Source organism: Mustela putorius, unplaced genomic scaffold, assembly GCF_011764305.1.
Source record: "Mustela putorius furo isolate JIRA1106 unplaced genomic scaffold, ASM1176430v1.1 tig00003972_pilon_pilon_pilon, whole genome shotgun sequence".
Lineage (NCBI taxonomy): Eukaryota > Metazoa > Chordata > Mammalia > Carnivora > Mustelidae > Mustela > Mustela putorius.
The window spans coordinates 18,231,332-18,253,706 of NW_025422115.1; the positions used below are offsets into that span (position 1 = coordinate 18,231,332).

The 22,375-nt window shown below is 55.8% G+C and overlaps 1 protein-coding gene across 5 annotated transcripts in view; it reads right to left on the minus strand.

Moving 5' to 3' along the window:
- CCDC33 (coiled-coil domain containing 33) overlaps positions 1 to 22,375 on the minus strand; it is a 106,499-nt gene that overhangs the window by 78,124 nt on the left and 6,000 nt on the right. For all 5 annotated transcript variants that reach the window (XM_045070600.1, XM_013059380.2, XM_045070602.1 and 2 more), the window contains exon 4: positions 6,501 to 6,664. In XM_045070600.1, the coding sequence (XP_044926535.1) occupies positions 6,501 to 6,664 (164 nt within the window). The remainder of the gene's footprint in view (positions 1 to 6,500; positions 6,665 to 22,375) is intronic.

A 22,375-nucleotide genomic window follows, 5' to 3' on the forward strand; every position in this document is an offset into this window, starting at 1 on the left:
TGAGACCCTGTTCTATACCCAGGTAGCTCTTCAGCATGGCCCCACGAGCAGCTCTGGGCTGGGAGGAGGGTTCAGATCTCAAGTTCTAGCCCAAGAGTATGTCCTCAAAGGGAAGGAAGCACAGCCCAGCTGCAGAGACTGGGCTCCCCCAAGGCCCTGGGGGTCCGGGGCCAGATCCAGGGACTGGTTGCCCTGCTTACACTGACCATGATAAGGGCCCCCAATCGCAGTCGCAGGCTGGCCGCAGGCCCTGTTTCTCCAACACCCCCGGAGTACTCTAGCCTGTTCCCGGCCCTTCCCACAGACCCCAGAGTGATGCGAAAGGGAGATGTGGGACAACAGGGGCCAGCAGCAGATCTGTCCCCACCTGCCCTCCCCAGGGATAAAACCCCAGAGCCTCCTGAGCATCACAATGAAGGCCAGAGAGAATGGTTTAGTGCTCAGGCTCACATGCCTGAGTTCGAATCCCAGCCATACTGCCTACTGACTCTGTGGGCTCATCCTTTAAACATCTCTGAGCTCAGCTCCTCCCTGTAATGGTGTTCCTCACCTCACAGATTCTGGAGGGACGGTGAGCCTGGGGTGGGGGTGGGGCGCTTTCCTAAAGGAGCCCTATGCCCCCATGTGTCTCCCACACCCAGCTGCTTTCAGCATCTGTGGAGCTGGCTCCTCGAGCCTGAAGGAACCAACTTTGTCACCTCTGGCACCCCTCCCTCTGACAGAAGATCAGCGTGTGTCAGGGAGGGGAGGTGACAGAAAGGGGAATAGCATAAGGGCAGGAGGAGCCGAATCAGAACCCTAGCCCCAGCCCCCCGCCCTGTGGCCTGCCACCCTCTTGGATGGACGCTGGACCCTGTAGCACCTGACCTGGGAGCCTGTGTGGGAGGCGAGGGGGACAGAAGCCAGACTGAGCCCAGAGGGAGGACCCAACCTCCTGGCCACTTGTGATGTCTGGGGCAGAAGGAGGGGTCCCGTCAGCAGCTGTGTCCATGCTCAGAAATAAGCAGATGAGACAGCTTGTGCATAAAGCGGTGAGGATACCAGGAGGTATCCACCGGTCTGCCTCAGTGCTTGAAATCTTCCCATTAAAACTCACTTCTCTTGGTAAGCCCTGCCCCCTTGGGCTGCTCTCCAGGATCCCAGGGCCTCTGGGGAAGAGCTCAGGGTTTGGGGGTCGGTAGAAGTGATTCAGGTGTGCAGGGGCCCTGCATGGTGGTGAGAAGGGAACATCTGGAAGGATCCTTGTGGCTGAAGTCTGGCTGGGGGTTTCTCAGGAAACCCCCATTTTAACCACGGACACTAGCTGTGTTTACAGCTCTGGGATACAGGGACATTCTCACCGAACAAAAATTCTGAGACCCTGAGCCTCCAGGGGTTGACATCATTTAGAGCAGGTGTGGACAGGACAGACCACACCATAGGCCGGGGTTCCTGGAGGGGAGATCAGATTCTCAGGCCTCTCCTGGGCCTTCTCCCCAGGCTGTGTTTTTTTCCCCCAAGCATCCTGCTGGGAGGGAATAACATTGGTCTCCAACCGCGTGAGCTCTCGGTGGCCCAATGGAGGCAATTTCCTTCAGCTGCTCCACTCTCACTGGCCAGCCTCATGACCTCAGACAAGTCCCTGTACACCCCTGGGTCTTGGCCTCTTTGGCCATCACATGGGCTTGAGCAACCTGCCTGCTAGGGTGACTGTATGGAGGCAGAGTAAGGAGAACTGAGCTCTGTGAGAGCTCGGCTTGGGCTGCCGTCAGCAAATGAGGGCTGCATTATTCCTGGGACTGTCCCGTGATCCCTGGCACTGTGTATTAGTGCTGTGTTTGCTGAGCTCCACCCTCTGGCTGCTGAGACAAGCTCCCAGGGCATTTGTGAGTCATGCCAGGCCTCTGCTCACTCGGCCCAAATCCCTGCCCTCTGGAGCCTTTGGTCAAGGCCCACAGCCAGACCAGGGGAGATGTGGGCAATCCAGATCCTAGGGCGAGGGGGTGGGGTGGTGTCTTCAGACGGACCCCTGGATCTTCTCGGAAGTCTGGGTTCAGACCCCAATGCCAACGGTCCCCTTCTAAAAGGGGCGACCAACAGCATGAAGATCAAGTCAGGGAGTGAGGTTGAAAAAGCTTTTAGATTTTGGAATCCTGGATCCTGGCTTGGGGACTCTCTAGCTCTGTGATGTTGGATAGGTCACAGAAACTCACTGAGCCCTTAGTCACCTCCCCTGTAAAATGGAGACCATATTTTACCTAGCTCAAAGGGCTAAGATGAAATTATGAAACACACACACATATACACACGCAGGCACTCCTAGCATACTTGCCAGGTACATGATAGGCACTCAGTAAACGTGTCCTTCTTTAACCTTCTCGGGCCAAGACCTTATGCAATGGTCCTACTTTTCAATACTTTTCTTCATTCAATTAGTTGTCAGGGGCAGAGCTCAGTGTGGGACCAGGGTAGGGGCTCAGTGCGTGATTAGGGCTCAGTCAGACCAGAGTCAGGGCTCACTGTGTGATCGAGGTCAGTCTCAATCAGGGGCCAGGGACAGGCTGATGCAAGAAAACCAAAGATCCTCTTGAGTGTGGCTGATCTGTGCTCTGCCCTGCCTACTGCGGTGGGCCAAGCCTCCCCCAGGCACATGAGGAAGCAGTACTTCCCCTCCTGGTCCTGGCTCAGGCCCTGTTCCTTAGCTCTGAGCAGCAGGCAGTCAGAGAAGCGGCTGCCAACGAGCAGTCCAGTCACCAATCCTTTGGCCAAGGGTCAGAACCCCACAGACTGTCTCCTGGCTGGCCCTGTCCCCACACCCAGCCTGCTGGGGCACCCCCTGTCTGTCAGGGCCACTGCCTTCCTGGTCCCTGCTGTGCTCTGATTGGCAGGCCTCTCTGTGCCAGGCTGGGAGGCAGGTGCTGGGCACTGCTCAGGCCCAGATTGGCCAGGGGTGACCTGGACCTGGGCGCTGGCCCAGGAGACCTGGGTGTGGAGTCTGTCTTGCATGTACAGCTGGGGCTCTTGTTGTCTCTAAGGCACTGAAACTAATTCCCAGGCCAGAGCACAAACCAGCCTGGCAAGCCGGAGGCAGCACGGAGACCAGAACCAACATGCTGGCCATGGGAAGACAGAGACTCAGAGAAAGGCAGGGACTGGCCCAAGGTCACACAGGCAATCAGGGGTGGGCCGGATTCTGGGTTATCCTGACCCCATCCTGGCTTCTCTCCAGCACCCCATGGTTTTCTTCTGATTGATCTCACACGCCCACTGTGGTGTTGAAGATAACGCTCACTCCGCGTCATGGTTTACACCTGTCAGCGTCGCCCCGACCCCCCACTCTGCCATCTCCATGGCCCTTCCAGGCGGGTTCCCAGGTGAGGTACTGGAACACTGAGGGGAGAAGTAACTTTCCCAAAGTAACAGAGCAAGCTAGAAACGGGGCCAGATTCATTCAACAATATTTTGCTGACGGCTTCCTGTGCCCCAGGTACTTTATTAAATAGTGGGGGTATCATGGGGGGCAAAACAGACCTGGTGGTCACTTGTGGAACTAGATGGGCACCATGGGGGTGGACACTAAGAAAGAATATGCCAGAGATCCCATAAAAGCACATCGAACATGTGGATCTGCCTCTGCGGCCTGAAGAAGCAGGCAGTCCCAGGGAAACACGGAATGCGGGGAAATTCTGGCTTGGTCTGGGAGAACAGGGAGGGCTTCCTGGAGGAAGTGACTGAGCTGGGATCCAAAGAGGGGAGGGGAAAGGAGAATGTTCTGGGGGAGGGAGTGAAAGGCCTAGGGTGGGAAGGAACAGGGTTTGCTCAGAGAACAGAGACACACCTGTTATGGCTGAAGCCCAGAAAGGGAGGGGCGGGCAAGGACCCAACCATGCTGGGCCTGGAATCCTCTTTACCCTGGGAGCAGTGAGAACACTTGGAGTTTGAAGAGGGGGGCAAGATTGGATGTGCTAAGAAGAAAACAGTGCAGTAGCCTAAAGTCAGGGAACTGGCAGAGAGGAGCCGCCAGATTTCAGAGATAGGAAATACACTGACTAGACAGGGATGGAGTGGAGGGGGCTGGGTGGGGGTGGGGGGGAGAATGTGATCACCCACACCAGGAGGAGGATGAGATCCCACAGAGCATACAGAGGAAGAGGAGTGACCTAGGGTTGAAACCAGGGAGAGGCCAGCATCACTAAAGATGAGACGCCCAGTGGACATAGGGTGAGACATGGTCGTCGCCTTAGAGAAAAAGGTTTTAGTGGAATAGTGGGGTCAGAGCGGAAGCAGGGCAAAGGCCCTGCTTGAAAGAGATAGAACCACAAGATGAGCCACAAGGACTTCTTGATCTGGGACAGTCACAACTAGAGGTGCACCCTATTACTAGCTGGGCTTGAGGCTGGAGCCTGCGCAGGAGGGAAGTGACTTGGTCCCCAGCTGGGGAGTCCCCATTATTAGACCCAAACTCTCTTCAGATCCCCCACTCATGGGCTGAATGAGTAAATGGCTCTGGGGTCCTCTCAGGCCGAGGCTTTCACTCCTACCCCACCCACTGCCCCTGGAGGTCTGCCTGCTGGGGTGCAGCAGGCCCAGGAGGAAGGGACCGAGGTTGGGACAGGAACCCCTGCAGGTGAGACCCCCGGGGAGGGCAGAGAAGGGGAAGCTCAGGCGGGACACCAAGTGAGGGAACCAGAAATACACACAAGAGAAAGATGAGAAAAAGGGTTTTGAAAGAAGATGAAAGATTAATAATATTAATCTATATTAGATACACCTCATGCACTGCAATATTCATCATGATGAAAAGCATGGGTGGGACCGGTTTATGGAGCCTGTGGTCTGCTTTGTTATGGGGCTTGTGGAATCAGACATCCAGGGGACAGTCAGATTCTCCCCCGGCTTCTCGGGGTCTGGGTCCTCCCTCTGGGGTTCCTGCCTGGGGCCTGGGCTCCTCGTGAAAGCCCCTTTCAAGGTCCCTGACAGCTGGGCCTGCATTCTCAGAAGCCCTCCCTTCTGCTGTCATTTGCATCTCATTAGCACCCCCGGGGCTGGTGGCAGCTCAGCCTCCTGGAGCCCAGGAACGCGCTCATGCTAGGGCTGTGGGCTGGGTTGGGCTCTGCAAACTGCCCCCTCCCCCAGGGGAGAGATGGGTGCAGCCATGCGCTCTCCCCCGCCGCCCCCACACCCCTCGCCTAGGCTCGGGCCGGCTCGGCTCCCGCCGCGTGTTCCCATGGCAACCGGGTGCCGGCGCAGGTCGCGGAGCCTGCCCGCCGAGCCCCACGGCGCCCCGCTCCCCGCCCTGCCGCCCCGGCTGGCTTGGTGATAGGCAGGGCCTCAATCTCCCGAGATGATCGGCGATAATTGGTTTATGGAAATAGCTGAGGGGAGAAGGCGAGCTCCCTGCCAAGCCCACTCTCTGCCACCTGTCCCTCCTCACCACGGAAATGGAGCTGGGGGAGGGGAGGGCTGAGGAGCTGGCTGGGTGGAAATGGGGATTTTGAGACAAGCAAGTGGTCCACCTGTTGGTTTCAGCACACCACCTAACCTCCCACCACCTAACCTTTCAACCATGTGGGGGTGCCGGGGCTGTCGGCTAGTGACCGGCTCTTTGTCTCCGTGTCTCAGCCCCGCACCTTATGCCTCTTAAGTCACCAGAGCTCAACTCTGGTGTCTGCCTGGAGGAGGAAGAGCCTTCAAGAATTTGAAGGTGGGATTTTCAGCAGGTGTTGGGGGAGGGGCAGGCACTCTCCCCAGAGGAAATGTGGGCGAGTGACTGCTGCAATTCATAGAGGAGGGGGGGTGTAGAGTAGTTTGGGGGGTGGTGCTGGTGGCTCCCAGTTTACAGAAGGGCTCAGGGATGGTGAGCTTGTGGGAGGGTTTACCGCACAGTGCCTTGTCGTCAAGATAGAAGGCACGTCCAGCATCCCTACCGAAGGCTGGCTGGCTGGACACTGTGTTGCTACTTGATACCCTTCTGGGAGGAGTGACGTCCATAAGGTGGGCAGCAGACATGAGACACGGCAGGGCCAGCCTCACTCAAGCACCAGGCCTTGAGAAGTGTGTGCCTGCAGCTGGCTGGCGGCGGGTATGGGGTGCATTAAAGGACCAGAACTGGGGATTCCCTCGGGATAGAAATGACCCAGGAAATGGTAGGGGCCGAGGACGAGGATTATCGTGAGTGACCTACCCCAGGACACCATCACCCCGCTCAGAGTCCAGCCCTGGCCTCTATATCCGGAGGCCCTACCTCCCTAAGGTCAAACTGAGGCCAAGTCCTGCCCCGATGGCTGTGGGATCAAGGAGTGGCTCTTCCTTCCTTCCCCAGCTCTGGTGAGCGGCTTCCCTCGCAGCAGGGAAGAGGTCAGGCCTACCGTGTACATGGCCTATAGCCCCTGTGTGATTCACACTTGACTTTCCCCTCTGGGTACCACAGTCCAGCTCACAGCCATTGGCTGCTCACACCCCAACGGCTATCTGCTCCCAGCCCAACGGCAGCCCCAGCCCCTGTGCCCAGCTCTACTTACACCATGACATAAGGCCACGGCTCAGAGCCATCCTTGCAGGTGGGCAAGTTGGTGGCCCCATGGAGAGTGACCACAATGGTCTCCTTATTAGAGGGAGACAGGTGGCTGGTGACAGATTCCACACTCTGCCCTGTGTTCAGGGGCTCCTCTGGGCTCTCGGCGACCTGTGGAGAGAACCAGGGCTGAGTGGCCTCCTCTGGGGAGGTCACCTGTCCTTGCTGCCTCCCTATGAACTTCAGTCCCTCACAGCTTCCCTCCAAGTGCCTTTCCCTCTGTCCTCCCCCCATCCAGTTTAAAATTACAGGGCACTCGTCTCTGGTCCCATTTCCTCCCTGCCTCTGTCCCATCCCCATGTCTACCCCAGCCCTGTGTCACTTCCTACAGAGGAAGACAGGCCCTCACCTCTCAAGTTCAGTCTCACCCCAGAGTCTTTGCTTTCTGCAGGTTTTTGCAGGTTTTTGCCTCTCATTCCTAAGTCCTGCTTGCTTTCTTCCGTCTCTGTAAACCTCAGCCCAGTCCATCTGTCCCATCTCTGTAAACCTCAGCCCAGTCTACCTGTCCCCTCAGGTCCTTCCCATGCACAGCCCTTTACACAGCTTATCCATATCCATGAAGTCACCCAATGCCTTAATGAAAAGAGATGAAGGTGGCTGTCCCAAATGCCCCCTCTGTCTTCCACCCAGAGAACCCTGCAGACCAGGAAGGTGGAGAGGCACCTGCCTGCACATGGGACCTCTAGGCTGCTGGCCCCAAGCAGACACACGGGCAGGAGCTCAACAGCTCAACAGCTTGGGGATTTAGGGCCCAAAAGACCATGCTATTGAGAGCTGCCAAGAGGAGACAGAAACAGCCGCTCTGGGGAAGTCAGGGAACCAGCTGGGAAGGGGAGGCCTTTAAAGTGTTGGGAAGGCGTGCATGGCTGGAAAGACAGGCTGGAACCTGGAGGAAGGCTACAAAGCGGGAAGGGAGCTTCCCACAGCTCAGAGCAGGCTCATTTTGATTCTGGAGGCAGGAGGAGTCAGGGAGAGTGGCAGAACCCACAGTTTGCGAGTGAACGCCGTGGTTGGGGAGGGTGTGGGTATGTGCCTACTGGGTCTGGGGCTGGTCTTCTTCTGCACTGACCGGCTGACTCTCACTCCGAGGGCCTGGACTTGACACAGATGACCCAGATTTACCCTTGCTAGGTCTCCGCTGGCAGGAGGCTCCCCACGTCTTTGTCCCTCCTGCTCATGTGACGGGCCACAGAGGGGCCCTCCTGGCCCGATGAGGGAAGCAATGGACATCCTCAGCTTGGAGAAGGGGCCCTGAAGGGTGACTGAGAGCCCTTTTATCTAGAAAGTTCATCCTCTCAGAAGCTGAATTCCAGGGCAGGTCCTCAAAGTAGGAAGTGTCCATGGAGGCCGAGAACAATGTCCTGTGACACCGAGAGGAGGCAGAGACCAGGAGACAAGTAAGGTCCTGGTTCTGGGGGCAAGTTTTGGTGCTGGCGGCAACCCCAGCAGGCTAGATGCCCTGGCTCAGGTCTGATGTGAACTGAGGGTCAGGAGAGCTGGGTTTAAACCAGCTCTGCCCCTCACCACCATGAGACCTGAAGCCAGAGAGTCAGTTCTCCAATGGGATGCTGTGGACTTGGAGCAGCTGGTCAGGATCCTGCCTGCTCCCTGAGGGCTGGCTCAGAATCCCCACACAGTCTGCTCCCACCTTGAACCTGGGAGATCTGGGCACAGTGGCTCCTGGCTCCCGGAAGCCTCTGGGCAGAGGGGGAGGGAAGGACCTGAAGACTTTGCCAGCTGTCACTCTCTCAGGTCTCATGTTGGCGGCGGGATGAACATTATATGAGCCCTGTGCCCCTCCAATCTGGCAGCATGTCCTGACAGGCCCCTCTTCAAACTGAGTCTGGAATCTGACCCCTTCTCCCCATTCCCACTTGAAGCACTCAGGTGCACGACACCGGATTTCTGCACTCCTGCTGGCTTTCTCGCTTCCTTTCTGGCCTTGCTTCCGCCCTGTCCCTCTCACACAGCAGCCAGAGTGAGCCTTCCCAGATTTCAGTCATACCAAGTCTCTCCTCTGCTCAGAACAGTAGCTTCCTATTGCATTCAGAGCTTCACAACGGCCTGGGCCCCTTGCCCACAGGCTCCAGCCATGCGGCCGTCTTTGGTTTCTTGCACGCCCCAGGCTGGCTCTGGCACCAAGCCTTTGCCTGGGCCATTCCTTATTCCCCTGCGTGTCCATCCCCGTGGCCTGCTCCCTCACTTCCCACAGATCTGACATTCTCAGAAAGGCCTTCTCAGTACATGCTGTGGTCCTTGCCTAACAAGATGACTAATTAGGAGGTGAGAACCCCACCTCCCAGCCCCAGAAGTGCCAGCCCTACAGAGAGACCCCCCACCCCAACTGAGGAGTGCCCCCTCCCCAGGACTTAGTGGGACCTGTCACCATCTGCAGAGGTGCAGCAAGTTACCCCTCCCCCTCTCCCCTGTTCCCCTGCCAGGCCAGGGTGGGAGCAGGGGAGGGAGAACAGTGCTCAGAAGGAACCCCTACTGCATGGGATGGAGGGGGAGAGGGGAGGAGGGGGAAGCAGGCACAGAGCCACTCCTCCCCTCACAGGTCAGAGTCGCTCACTTCTCGCCCCCATAGCCCACTCCACTCTCCTGCAGGTTTATTCTCCTGGTTTAGTGGTATAGGCGCAAGACCAGCGGCCTGGGGTGTTGAGAGATGTAGCTATGAGGCGAGCTCTGCCCTAACTCCCTATGGGTCTTCATTTTCCGGCCTGGTCAGTGGAGCTACCTGGGATGGTTGTAATCTAGTCCCGCCTGTCTCAGGCCTCAGGTTCCTGGGGGGAGGTCAGGAGAGGTGACTCATGTCTTCCCAATCACCCAATTCCCAGGAGCAGCCTAAGATGGTAGCTCTGTGCCCCTTTTTGCTTTGGGGGTTCAGGGCTTGTCCCCAGCTTCGGCAGCTGTTCCCAGGCTCTCACAGACTCCCTGGCCCCAGAGCCCACCGAATGATTCTGCAGACCAGGCTGGTGAATTGGGCCCCCTCTCTATCCCCTACCCACCCCCCATGCCTCACCTTGTGGGACAGCCTTCTGGGAAATAAAGCTTCCTGGGGGGTTGACAAAGAAAGCTCATGCTTCAGTTCTGGGCATGAGGCCAGCTGCCAGCCTGGAGCCTCCTGGTGAGGCCTGCAGGCTTGTGCCCGCTGGGCAGACTGGGCCCAGGGCCAGGGGGAGGCCTGGAGCGGGGGCCGTGGGCCAAGCTGTCTGCCTCTCCTTTCTGCCTTCCTACGTCTGGATGGGAATCTGTAGGCTTCCCTCAGAGATGTGCCTGCTTCAGAACTAATGCCCCCAACCGCCTCTTCAGTTTCCCAGCTGTATCATAAAGGTTTTGAGTTAAAAAATGGTCCTTCATGTTCCTTCTAGTGTCAGCATTTAAACTTGCATGGGAGTCACGATGGCTATGGCGGGTCCCTTTCCTAGATGGGGAAACAGGCTTGGGGAGACCAAAGCCTTTGTATCTGGGCACTGGGCTTAGCTAGCAGGCAGAGCTGGAAGGGGGCTGCAATCCGTCTCTCCACTTTGTGCAGTCTCTGCTCTGCATCAATAGTGTTCACTGGGTGTGCCAAGCTTTCTACAGGCCACAAGGTGCATGCCCTTGGGCTCACGAGCTGGGTAGCCAATATGTGTCAGGACTAGCCATAGGAGTTGAGGTAGTTGGAGGAGAAGAGGCTTTTCCAAGGATTACACACAAGTCCCAACTCATAAAGGAAAGAATTGGTCACTTTGATTGCATTTAAATATCCATACCAACTTCTATAATAATCCCCAATATACCACAATACAAAGAAAAGATAAACAAGAGAAAACATTCACCATATATATAGAAGAATGAATATTATTAACACACAGAGAACGCTGAAACCTCCAAGTGTCACCACAGAGGCACAGAAGATTCACCAAAGGAGAAATATGGATACATACTCCCGTATATAAATACACTATGAACTATGATTCTAGGGGATTCTACTCAGTCATTAAAAATGTTCTGCAAAGTTATGAATGAAACAAAATAAATGTGTCTCCTTCTCAGGGCTTCCATGCATGCCCCGTGGATCCCCAAATCCATCTTGAGTGGGAAGGTAGGAATGAGCTTCCGGACCAGCTGGCGGCTTAGGGCCTCTAGGCCAGGCTAGGGGGGGCCTGGTCCTGAGTGTGTGACATTCCATAAAGCAGCTGAAAGGGGGAAGAGCCCGCTGTGGGCAGAGAACACCAGGAACCAAAGACACCAAAGTCAAGTATGATAAAAGTAGAAACCACAGACGGAGGCGCCGGTAGCTACTTGGTCGGAGTCTAACTGCAAAGAAGCTGTTCCCAAGTTAGCAAGTGCCTGGTTGCTTAGGTCTTAGGTTGTTCTACCGTCCCTGTTGGTACTTGGCACAGTCGACAGCAGAGGTTCAGGCTTGCCAGTTAGCAGAGGGTAAGGGAAGCCTCATAGTGAACGGTCTGCAATTTTCTCAAAGATTAATTTATTTAATTTTTGGAACTGTTTGCATTTCACTGCTCTGAGATTGTAATCCCCTCCTGGCAGGGTCCTAGCTATTTATTAAGCACCTATAATGTGTCGGGGCTGTGCTAAGTGCTGGGGATACAGCAGCGATCACCACGGACAAGGGTCGGGCCAGGGCTGGAGGGGCGTAGGCCAGTGGAGCTTTGGCAGTCCCAAGGGCAGTGGCCTGGGAGTCTCCTAGAAGATCTGGGAGGGGGATGGTGAGCCATCTCAGTGGGGTCTCTGAGCCTTTATGAAAACAGCAAAAACTCCTTTCCAGGCTCTGGGGAGGTGGGGGGAGGTACAATATGCAGTTCAAGCTACATTTTTCTCTGGGTCGTGGCTAACCCAGGCAGAAAGAACCAGATAGGGTAGCAAGCATGCCAAATTTCTGCTCCCACATGGCCTAAGAGTATAGCATGTCTGGAACCTACAAGCACCCCAGAGACCACTTCGCTCTCCTTTTAGCAGCTGGGAAAACTGGGACCCAGAGAAGGGGAGCTTTTGGCATGACATAGAAACAAATAAAACAAGGGACTTTGAAGGAGAGATGAGCTCATGCAGGTGCATGACCCATGCCCCTAGGCCTCACCTTTTTCTTTTTCCGTCCCATCCTCTCGGGGGGCAGGAGTGTTTGGCCTTGTTTAACAATCTTGGGGACCAGTACCTGATATTGGTGGGCGCTTAGGCATCGGGTCTGCCCAGAAAGCTGGCCTGAGCACGTTGGAGCCTTTGGGGCTTGGCAAACAGTGTGGAGCGTCAGTGTTGTGTCTGGGGTGCCACACACCAGCGCTGGGATCTTGACAGGGGAAATGGGTGGGGAGGGGGATGGGCAGGTAGAGGCAGCCTGGAGTTTTCTCAGTAGCAAGACATTCTTCTCGTGGACTTGTCCTCAGGGCTCGGAGCCATGACCAGCTGCATAGGGGTCAACAGCTTGAACAACTGGCCCTTGGTACCCCCAAGAAGGTAAAGACAGGGGTGAGTCTCTCTGTCCAGACCTGGAAAAGCCCAGCGGGGTCACCTGGGGAACACTGTGTGACATCATAGGGGAGGGCAGAAGTCACACAGGTAGAGTCCAGGAGTCATAGGGTGAAGGCTCAGAAGCCCTACTCCCTGTCTCTGGAGCTGGGTCCTGCCTGCTCTCTGGCATACTCAGTCCTCTCCGTCCCTGCTCTAGGTACCCCGAACAGCTCATCAACCAAGATTCCCCAGCGGCTCTGTAAGCCCAGCCCCGCTGTGGCGACCTAGACACGACTCACAGGAAGTTACAATTTGGTTAATAACAACTATTTCTCTTGAAGAATCTGCAGCCATCCTGCCTCTCTGGGTGCCTGCAGTCTCACATTTGTTTATTAATAAACGCTAAGTTTGAGACAATGGTTTCCCCTTGGAGACTGGGTGGAAAGAGGGCAGAGAGAATGGGGAATAAGTAGATAGGCTATTATAATGTCTCTCGGTTAACGGGTGTTCATTATATTATCAAAAATAAATTACAAATGACTAAAGAAGACCACCAATGGTTCTGGGGTATGGACCCAATATTATGACTAATCCAATTCTGGGCTCCATAAGAAATCATTACAAAGATAGCAGTTCTTTTTAATGAGCACTTACTATGTGCCAGACATGGTTCTAAGTGCTTTTCTGCGTAGTCAGAGGGCAGAATAAGGAATGATTGGCCCTTGGCCTGGGGTGAGGTCTGCTCCAAAGAGAGGCTAGGTATGAACTGGGCCTGGAAGGGTGGTCAGGAAGCCTGGGCTAGCAAATATGAGATTTGGGGTACTGGGTGGGCTTGAGAGGTGTCAGACTCCTGTGGCCTGCCTCATTCTTCTGCCAGCTGTTTTGGACCCCATATTGAAGGTTCTTCCCATTTTCCTGGGTGTGGGGACCAAGCACTGGCCTACCATGGCAGCAAGAGGCAGGAGCTTATGGCTTTGCGGAGGCCTGCTCCTTCCCCATCCACCTCTAGTCTAGAGAAAGGCAGGGAGCATGTGGCTCTCCCCAATTTAGAGACAGAAAAACTGAGGCCTCACCTATGATTGGAATTGTAAAGATCAGCTAAGGTCATCCAGATGGCTGGGGATGAAAGTGGGGAGTCCCGCTCCCAGTTTTCTCCCTCCCAGGCCTGCCGAGGGTGGTGCTCTGTCTCCTAGGCCGGTAATGTCACCAGTAGTCAGGCGCACCACGTATGGGGAATGTCTTGGTGATGGTTCCCCAGCCACCCTGGGGTGCCTCCTCCTTCCTGTTAGTTTCCAAGGCTGCAGCAGCAGATTGGGGAGGGGACCAGTGCTGCCCCAGGGCCTATGTGAACCATTCGTGCTCCAGTTCAGAGGCCAGTGGGGAAATTCCGGAGCCAAGTTTAAGGAGGTTCTGTGACTCTCAGAGCTTCAAGAGGGCTCCTCAAATTCTGCCCCTTCCCTGCCTCACCGTGGCCCCTGAGGCTGCCTGGCCTGGACTCAGCTCTGGGTTCCCCTCCAGCTGCCCTAGAAGGCATCTGAGCTTTATGCCCCTGGAGCCCCAGCCTATTGGCCTTCCTGCCTAGGAAGGAAATAATGCAACTGGATACTGGTTCCAGGAGGTCTGGCTCCCGAGTGCTATGAGCCCCGTGCACTCAGCAGCCACCAGAAGGGTTTCCTACCACCTCACTCGAGGGCTGCCCAGTTCCCTGGGCCAGGGACCCCTGGGACACTCACTCCTGTGCCACAGGAACCTTCCCCCCAGAACTGCTTCCTCCTGGCCAGTGAGACAGCCATCAGCCCGGGACTGCGTGCGGCTTTGCTACTTGACCACACTGTGACTGCCCCCCCAACCTCTCTCCCTGCCTGCCCAACTCCTCCTCTTGCCTCATCGCCCTTCCCTGGTAAGGGGAGCCCTGCCTCCCCGAGCCAAGGGCAATGAGCCTGCTCCCCCAATGCCTAGGGGCCAGTGCCACGCTTTGAAGACTCAGAAAGTTTCCAGTGTGAGGAGTAATGGGTGATCTCATAGCTAATAGGTAACCATCCCTGCCTCCCCGGGAGAGAACACTTGGAGCAGCCTCGTGGCCAGGCCGGGGTGGTTAAATACAGCCATTTAGGGAGTGCACAGCTGTGGAGGGCTGGGCTGGATCTGAGGCTGGCTCTTGGGGAAGGAGGGGTCCTGCTCCCCTCAATGGCTCTACACACCCCTGACACCTCCATCCTGCTACTCTTCCCCTCCTCCACTCCTCCCCACCCCGCACCACTCTCTCTGTATTTTGTTCAGGCCAATGTATTAGGCTTTGGGCAAAGGCAAAGGATGATGGGAAACGGAGCATGATTTTGTAGCAAACAGCAGCTTATAGCTGTGTGACCTTGGTTCAACATACTAACCCTCTCTGAGCTCTGGCATCCCTCCTTATACAGTGGGGAAATTGGCGCTGCTATGAGGACTGAAAGAGGCAATGAGGGTACTGCACGGGCACTGAGTCTCAGCGGGGTGCTCCAAAAATGCTCCTCCTTTTCCTTGCTGAGCAAACTGGGACCTGGCAGCTTCTCCCCAGCACACCCGGGCCAGAGAAGCAAACACTGTCTGTGTGCACACCTCTGCCAGTGCTCTAGCCTTTCCATCCCACCTCCCCCGCTCCTCCAGTATTCCAGGCCCAGTCTTCCCACTTCTGCAGACTCACTCTGTGCCCCGCTGCCAGGCCTGTTCCCACAGCCACGCCTTTCTCCAGGCAGCCCCCACACCAGAAACGGCTCCTGCTCTCCTCCCTCTTTTCAATTTGTCCTTAGGGTCCGGCTCAAGACACTTCCTCCAGGGACACCTGGGTGGCTCAGTGGGTTAAAGCCTCTGCCTTTAGCTCAGGTCATGATCCCAGGGTCCTGGGATTGAGCCCCACATCGGGCTCTCTGCTCAGTGGGGAGCCTGTTTCCTTTTTTCTCTGCCTGCTTCTCTGCCTATTTGTGATCTCCATCTGTCAAATAAAATCTTGAAAAAAAAAAAAAGAAAAAAAAAGACACTTCCTCCAGGAAGCCTTCCTGACTCCCTTCATCCCCTGCTCTGAACGGTCCTCTTTGCAGAGTTCGCCCTTCACAGGTCGTAAGCCTGAGGAAGAGAGGAAGCAAGGCAGCTCTCTTCCAGAGTCTCTATTCCCCAAGCGCCGGCCTGTCCCTTCAGCCAGAGTGGTGTATACAACAGGGGCTCGCTGGTTGGCTGAAGGAGGGCTGACTTCAGGACGGCCCCTCCTTTTCTTACAGTAAACACACAGGCTGCCTCCCCTTGCCCTGGGCTCAGCTCTGCCTTGCAGAGGGCGTCTGGGCAAGTCCCTGGGCCCATCAGGGCTGCAACTCCCCACCTGCCAAGCAGAGGCTAACCCACCTTGTCGGGGCAGGTGTCCGGCACAGGGCAGGTGGTGCTGAACCTGGCCTCCTCCACAAGCACTCCAGAGTGTGCTGACCTGAGCCTCTGTGGCCCCAGCTTCACAACAGGGGGCTTGGGGTGCTTGTCAGGGGTGTGCTGTCCTCCTTCCCGGCTCAGCAGGCATGTTTATTGACTGCCTTGTTGAAGGAAGCCTCTCAGCGTCGGTAACCAGAGTTCTCGTGGGGGGCCGTCCAGGGCCCATCCTCCCATCATGAATCACTTTGCTAAAGATGCAACGTGGCTTTGGGGCATTTTTCTTTGGAAAAAAATCAATAACTCGTTAACAAAGAACTAAATAAAGGGGTAAGCAATGAAGGCCACCAGCCGTTCCCTTCCTTCAGAGAGCGCAGAAGCCAGATCTGCCAAGACGGGGTGGGGGGTCCACTCAGGGTTCACTCAGGCTTGGGAAGCAGGAGGCTCACCCCTCAGCCCAGCTCTTCCAACCCACAAATCTGACTGAGTCCCACCTCTGCCTCCATAAACACTTCAGGAGGGCCCCACTGCTCCCAGGAGAGATTCAGATTCTCCCACAAGACCCCTGCAGGCCTCCAGGTCTGCTCGTCCAGGCCTCTCCAGTCTTGTGGCAGCCGATCCCTGCCTCACACCCATGCTCCAACCATATCGTAAGCCTATGGTCTCCTGAATGGGCTCTGAGCTCTCCAGCTTCCTGGTCCTCACATATGCGGTTCCATCTGCCTGGACTGTCCTGCCAGCCTGAATAATTCATGAAGCTTCTTCAAGACACAAATGGAACAACATCCAGCGAATCTTCCCTGAAACCTGCTTCTGCTGCCATCCCCACTCAGGGGCATTGGATCCATAGCCCATAGGCCTCTCTGTGCCCAGGCTCATACCTGCTATTCTTTTCTGGGAGAGGGTCTCTCTCCTCTGAGGACAGAGATTATGCCTGGTGGTCCCTCCTCCGGGCCCAGGCTGTTTCCTGACATGAAGCTGGTGCCAGGTGTGTGCTCACTGGATGAATGAGGGATGACATTAACATCAGATGCCTTCCTCCTCCCTGTGGTCCTCAGAAGCCCCCACTTTAGCCTAGGATAATGGTGCCTGCCCCCTAGATAACCCCCTTCCTCCAGGGTCCAAGCTCTCAGTGGTTTTCTCCCCTTACTAGGGCACAAATGGTTGGTGTGTGAGCCTCATATTCAAAGCTAATAATTAACAAGCACTTGTTACGAGGCCGGCCCTCCTCCACACATTTGGCATACATTCGCTCAGTTGTCACAACTACTCATGAGGTAGGTACTACTCTAGTTCCCATTTCACAGATGAGAACACAGAGGCAGGGCATTGAGCAGAAAGGCCGAACTTCAAAGCCAGGCCATCTGTTTGCACAGTGTGTTTGTAACCACAGCCCTGGCCCTTATGGATGAGCTTGTAGGGAGTCTGGGGGGCCTGCCCTGCTGCTGGGATGAGCCAGCTGGCATGAGGAGCTCTGGTTACAGGAAACTGCTTATGCAGACCTAGTGGGCCTGGGATCCCTGATTCCCCCCCTTCTCTGATTCCCTGCTCAGTGCCCGGTCCCTCGCCCACACCCCCACACCGCACAGCCTCTGGCCCTAATCTCATTTGAGGCCATGAAATCGCATTTGCAGCGTATTAATGCGGCACAGGCGGGCCCAGCCCTGCCTGTCTCCTGGAGGACAGGAGCCTGCAAAGCAATCTCTCCGGGAGGCGGCGCCCGGAACACCCGCCGACAAAAAGCAATTATGTTTTAAGAGGAAGATTAAAATAATATCTCCCCACCCCCCACCCCCATGCCCACCAGAGGGCCTCTGCTCCTCTCTGCGAGGCCCCCACCGCCTCCCAGCAGATTCAAGGGCAGGCTTCCTGCTGGGGGAGGGGTGGGAGCAGACTCAGCCCTCTCTCTCCTGGGTGTGCCCCATGGCTGGCCCCTCAACGGGCCCTGTTCCCACCCTTTATCTCCCCCAAGTTCCCAAAGGAAAGCACGACTCTCTCAAGCCTCTGGGCCTTCGCCTAAGCTGTTCCTTCCCCCTTGGAATGCAGCCCTCCCGCCCTTATCTGGCAAGCCGCCACTCACCAGGCTCAAGGATCATAGCTAATGTTCTGTGGGCATTTAGTATACTCTTTCAATTTACTGCATATTCAAGTCAACAATCCCGTCAGGGGAGCCCTACCATCTCCCAAATGACAGAGGAAGAAAGAAGGCACAGAGGGGTTAAGTCCTGGTGCTGGAAGGCGGCAGAGCAGGGGTTTAAGGACAAGTCTTCAGTCTTTCCCCCAGGGTGGGCCCAGTGGCTTCCCCTCGAACATCTAATGGCCATAGTGGCCTCGCTATGCTCTCCTGTCTCCTGGAGAGCTCTGAGAGGCCAGGCCTGGCACAGAGTCAGAGCTTCACACACAGTTCTTGTGTAGAGGAAGCATGTACCTCCTCACAGTGGCAAAAGGGCTGCGAGTGTGAATCCCGCATGCCCCTGCCTCCGAGGTTGGATCCACTTTCCCCTCTGTCTCCATTCTGGAAGTCTTTGGAATCTCCTCTCCTCCAGGAAAGGCTCCCAAATTACAGTCAGGCTAGCAGACGATTTAAGCCTCACAATCACGCTGCAAAGTCAGCATTATTACCCCCCTCACAGAGGAGAAAGCAAAGGGTCAGAAAAGTGACTTGATCAGGAACACCCAGTATGGGGCAGAGACTGGGCTCTGAGGCCAAAGTCCCATGTTTATCTCCTGCACCTTCTCGGTTGTCTATAATTTTCTTTCCCCCCTGGGATTGGGAAAGGGCTGGATTCTGTCCTGGGACTGTTTATGCAACACTTTTTTTCTTAGTGTCATCTATCAATTCCAGTGGGTCCGGAAGGGTTGCCTGGGGACTCTGAGCCACTGAGAGCCCCAACTCCATCCTCAGTCCTGCTCCCAAACCACCCAGCATCATGTGCACAATGACTGGTTGGGGTCAATTTAAGACTCAGGAATCCGTCTTGGCTGGACTTGGTGCCATATGGGGGCCACCAGAAAACACCTGTTCCCCCAAACTGCTTCCCCTCGATCCTGACATGTCATCTAGAAAGCCCATTGAAGTAGGAGTCTCCCTGGCAAAGAATGCACGGCAAGTCATTCCTGCCACTGTGCTGCTTACTGAGCCTGAGAAACCCAAATATGGGGGTGGGGGGCTGAATTCTAGCCTGGCTTTGCTACTGATGCAATGGGAAGCCTTAGGTAGGCCATTCATCTCCTTTAAGGGCTCAGTTTCCTGCTCCAGAAAATGGACATTATGAAAGCTACCCGTCCCCTCCCAAGACCGTTATGATACTTCAGAGGACGTCACGAGTCCCCCCTTCACCAGCCTGGCTCAGAGCAGCCCAGGCAAATAGGTGACGGCAGAGGGCTCGGGGTCCACGGAGCCGGCACACCGGCCCTCCGTTCCCTTGGTATCCCTGCAACTCCCCATCCCACAAACATGCCCTCCCCATTTCTTCCGTTCTCTCTGTTTGCTGTTCCCTCACAGTCCTCCACGTTCCTGCTGCCACACCTTTGCTCACCTTTTCCTCTCCACTCGAAAACCATTCTGCCCAATCTCTCTCGGAATCCCACCCATGCTTTGAGGCAGGGATCAGAGTCCCCCTGACATTTGTGAAGTGGGCCTTCATAAAGCAGACAATTTCCAACCTCTTCCTCACCTGACTTCACCACCTCACCGTCAGTAGGCACTGCTCTGCCCATGGTACAGGTGAGGAACTTGAGGCCCTTTGAGGTCAAGTGATTCACTCCAAGTTACAACTAAGAAACTAAGAAACTGCAACTAAAATATAGGGTCCTAGACCAAGGTCTTCTGAGTCCTGGCCAGAAGTGGTTTTCCTATGGCAGACCGAGTCCTTGTAGCACGCAGTCATGCCACCATTTCCTCGTCAGGTCCCAGCAGCCCTCACGGTCATCTTGGAGAGCCACTGTCCTCCTATTGCCTCTCCTTACCCAGCCTGGTGGCCCCCCAAGGCCTGAGGGGATACAGCTACCTTGTTTGCTGCTGGGGGAATGGATGAACAGGCAGACGGATGGATGGACAGACGGATGGATGGATGAGAACCACCGGCCCAGAGAGGCTGGACTATGGAACTCTAGGGCAGGCTGTCAGATCCGCATGGAAGAGGGAAGGCCCCACTCACTCTCCATCTGTCTGTGGAAGGGGCTGATCCCTGCTGGCCTCAGCTGCTCCTGAGCCCAGGACCCCTGCAGAACAAGGACCAGGCCTGACAGGCCAACCCCTGATCTGGCCCAGGTCAGGCTGGCTGGGTCCTGTCAGTGTTCTTCCCCGCAGCCCTCTCCCATCCACTGTTTTATTAAAGATCAGTCCTGTAAGATTGGTTTCACACACAGTTCTAATTTCACCTCATACATCGCATATGCCATGTCCCCAAGACTCTTTCTTCTCTGGTAGAGGCTGCACTTGGGGGGCTCTGTACAGAGATGAAGCCAGGAAAGTCCAAGGAGGTGCAGCTCTGGGTGTGAAAGTGCGTGAACGTCGCTGAGTTGCTGTGGCTCTCTCTTTGTGATGGGGAGGGTCTCTGTGCGTCCAGGATGTGATGGGGGGGGGCGTGTCTGTGTACATTCACATATCCGTGAGGGTGTCTGTGTTCGGGAGTGTCTGCTGGGGACACATCCACCTTCCAGGGGTATGAGTGAAGGAGGAAAGCAAAAGATGACCATCAAAGGCCAGATAACTAGACCCTCCCACCCCTTCTCCCTTCTTACTTCACTGGGAAGGTAATTTCTGGAAATGAGAAGCCCACCACCATTCCCTCCCCTGGGCTAGCTGGAAGGACAGATCAGAGGCAGGCACCCCCTTCCGTTTCATCTCCCCCTCACCAGACACATCTCTCTCTCTCTCTCTCACTCACACACACACACACACACACACACACACACAGAGCCTCCAAGATGTGTGAGTCAGCAGTAGCCCCTGGCTAGTGTGAGGGAAGACAGAGACGGGGGGAGGGCAGCCTGTTAATGGAAGGCTAGCACCGGGGCTGGGCTGGCCTTCTCCAGGTCCCAGGGTGGAGGGCTCACAAGTTCTCATCACCCCTCCCCTGGGAGGCCCAGCCAGGCAAGAAGGAGCAGCCCTATTTTCGAGATGCAGAGCCTGAGGCCCGAACCAGCGGTTTTGCCCGATCTAGACATCACTTATTTTACACTTCCTGCAAGGCAGGGCCAACGGTAAGCTAGCTCATTTCTCTTCCCAGTCACAGAGGACATGGGGAGCGCTCTCCTCCATTTTACAGATGTGGAAACGGAGGCCGAGGGAAGTTATGTAATCCACACAAGGCCACACAGCTGCCAAACAGATGGCGGAGACTGATCCGAACCCAGGTCTGTCTGACCCCAGCCCACCTGCCTCTCACTGTCAGCTACCTGAACCCCAGACTTCTTCCACCCCACTCTGCTGAGCTCCGGAACCTGGGTAGGACTCCATAGGCATACAGAGGGGACTTGGAAATCAGACTGGGTGGGCCCGAGGGACAGGCTTGACAAAGACATAAATATGGGACCCCTGCATTTTCAGGTCTTATCCCCCGTGTCCAGGGAGCTCTGAGCTCTCCTTCAAAGGTCCCTGCGGATACGGACACAGTCTTTCAGTGCCACGGAAGAAGGAGAGGGGCCATCAGGCGGCCTGGAGGGTGATTGTGGTACATTTAGCTGATGGCCTTTCTCTTCCTGAGGGGGCTGGTCCTTTCCTTGCCCCTGGGCCAGCTCCAGCCAACCCTGCCTCTCCTGCCAGCCTCAGCTCTCCATCACTGGCGGGCGAGGTTTGCACCCCTCCCCGTGTGGGTGACAGCGCTCTCTGGGAACGCCTTGACAGAGCCTTTGTTCCCCTGAAATAAAAGAAAATTGAGCTACAAAGGGAAACCTCAGGTAGCTTTTAACGGGGGCTCAGCTGCCTGAGGCACAGTGTGTTTAAGCTGGAGGCAGTTGTCACAGGAGCAGAAGGGGGAGCTGCCTGCAATCCCCCTCCCCCGCCTCCCGCCCCCCATCAAGTTTACTCAAGGAAAAGGCTCTTCCAAATAGCCACAGAGGAGGAAATCAATGAAAATTGATAGAGAAACATAAAGCAGCTGTCCGCCTGGGTGTGTGTGTGTGTTTGTGTGCATGCGTGTGTGCAGCAAGACCATGCTGCCTGGACCCGGGCTGACCTGCCCAGGGCCAGGAAGGCCAGGGGCTGGGAGTTGCTCCAGCGCTCCAGCCAAGAGCCGCTAGAGGGGCGCTGGTGGCTGGGGGAGGGGCAGCAGCCAAGTCTCACTCGAGTTAAGAGAGAGATTAATATATTCAATCCGCTCAGGGTAATTGAGGGAACAATCGGAGTGTTTTTCTAAAGCCTATAAAACTGCCTCATTTGCAAGGAGGAGCTGACCTGCTCCAATCCCCAGTATTTGATGGAGCTCCGGAAGGGAGGGAGGGAGGAGGGGCGACAGGGCGATCCCCGCACGGAGGGACTAGGGACAATAGCCTGGGAGGGGTCCAGCAGGTCTAACCTGTTCTCACCTTTCCCACCTCCCACCTCTTAGTAGCAGCCGGAGCACTGCTTTCTGGAACCTCTGTTTCCCCACCTGTGAAATGGGCCCTGGGCATCCTCCTCCAACAGAGAAGTGGGAGGGAGTAGCAGAAGGGGAGTTTTCTCGAGGTTCGGGAAGCCGACTGGGGGAGGCACCAAAGGTCTGACACTGAGACGAAGAGGCTTGAGCAAAGGAAGGGACACTGGGAGCAAAGAGGTGCCCAGGTCCCCCCAGCAGGCCAGATCCCCACCCCCGCCGTGAGATGAACGGGGCAGTAAAGTTAATTAAATCCACATTGTGAGCCTTTCTAGGCTTGAACCATTCCAGTCTCCAGGGCAATAGAAACTGCGTCTGCAATGGTGAGCCATAAAAGGCACGATGAATTTAAAAGAGTAAAGAGGGGAGGAGAGTGAAGACGTGAAGTGCGCTGGCCGGA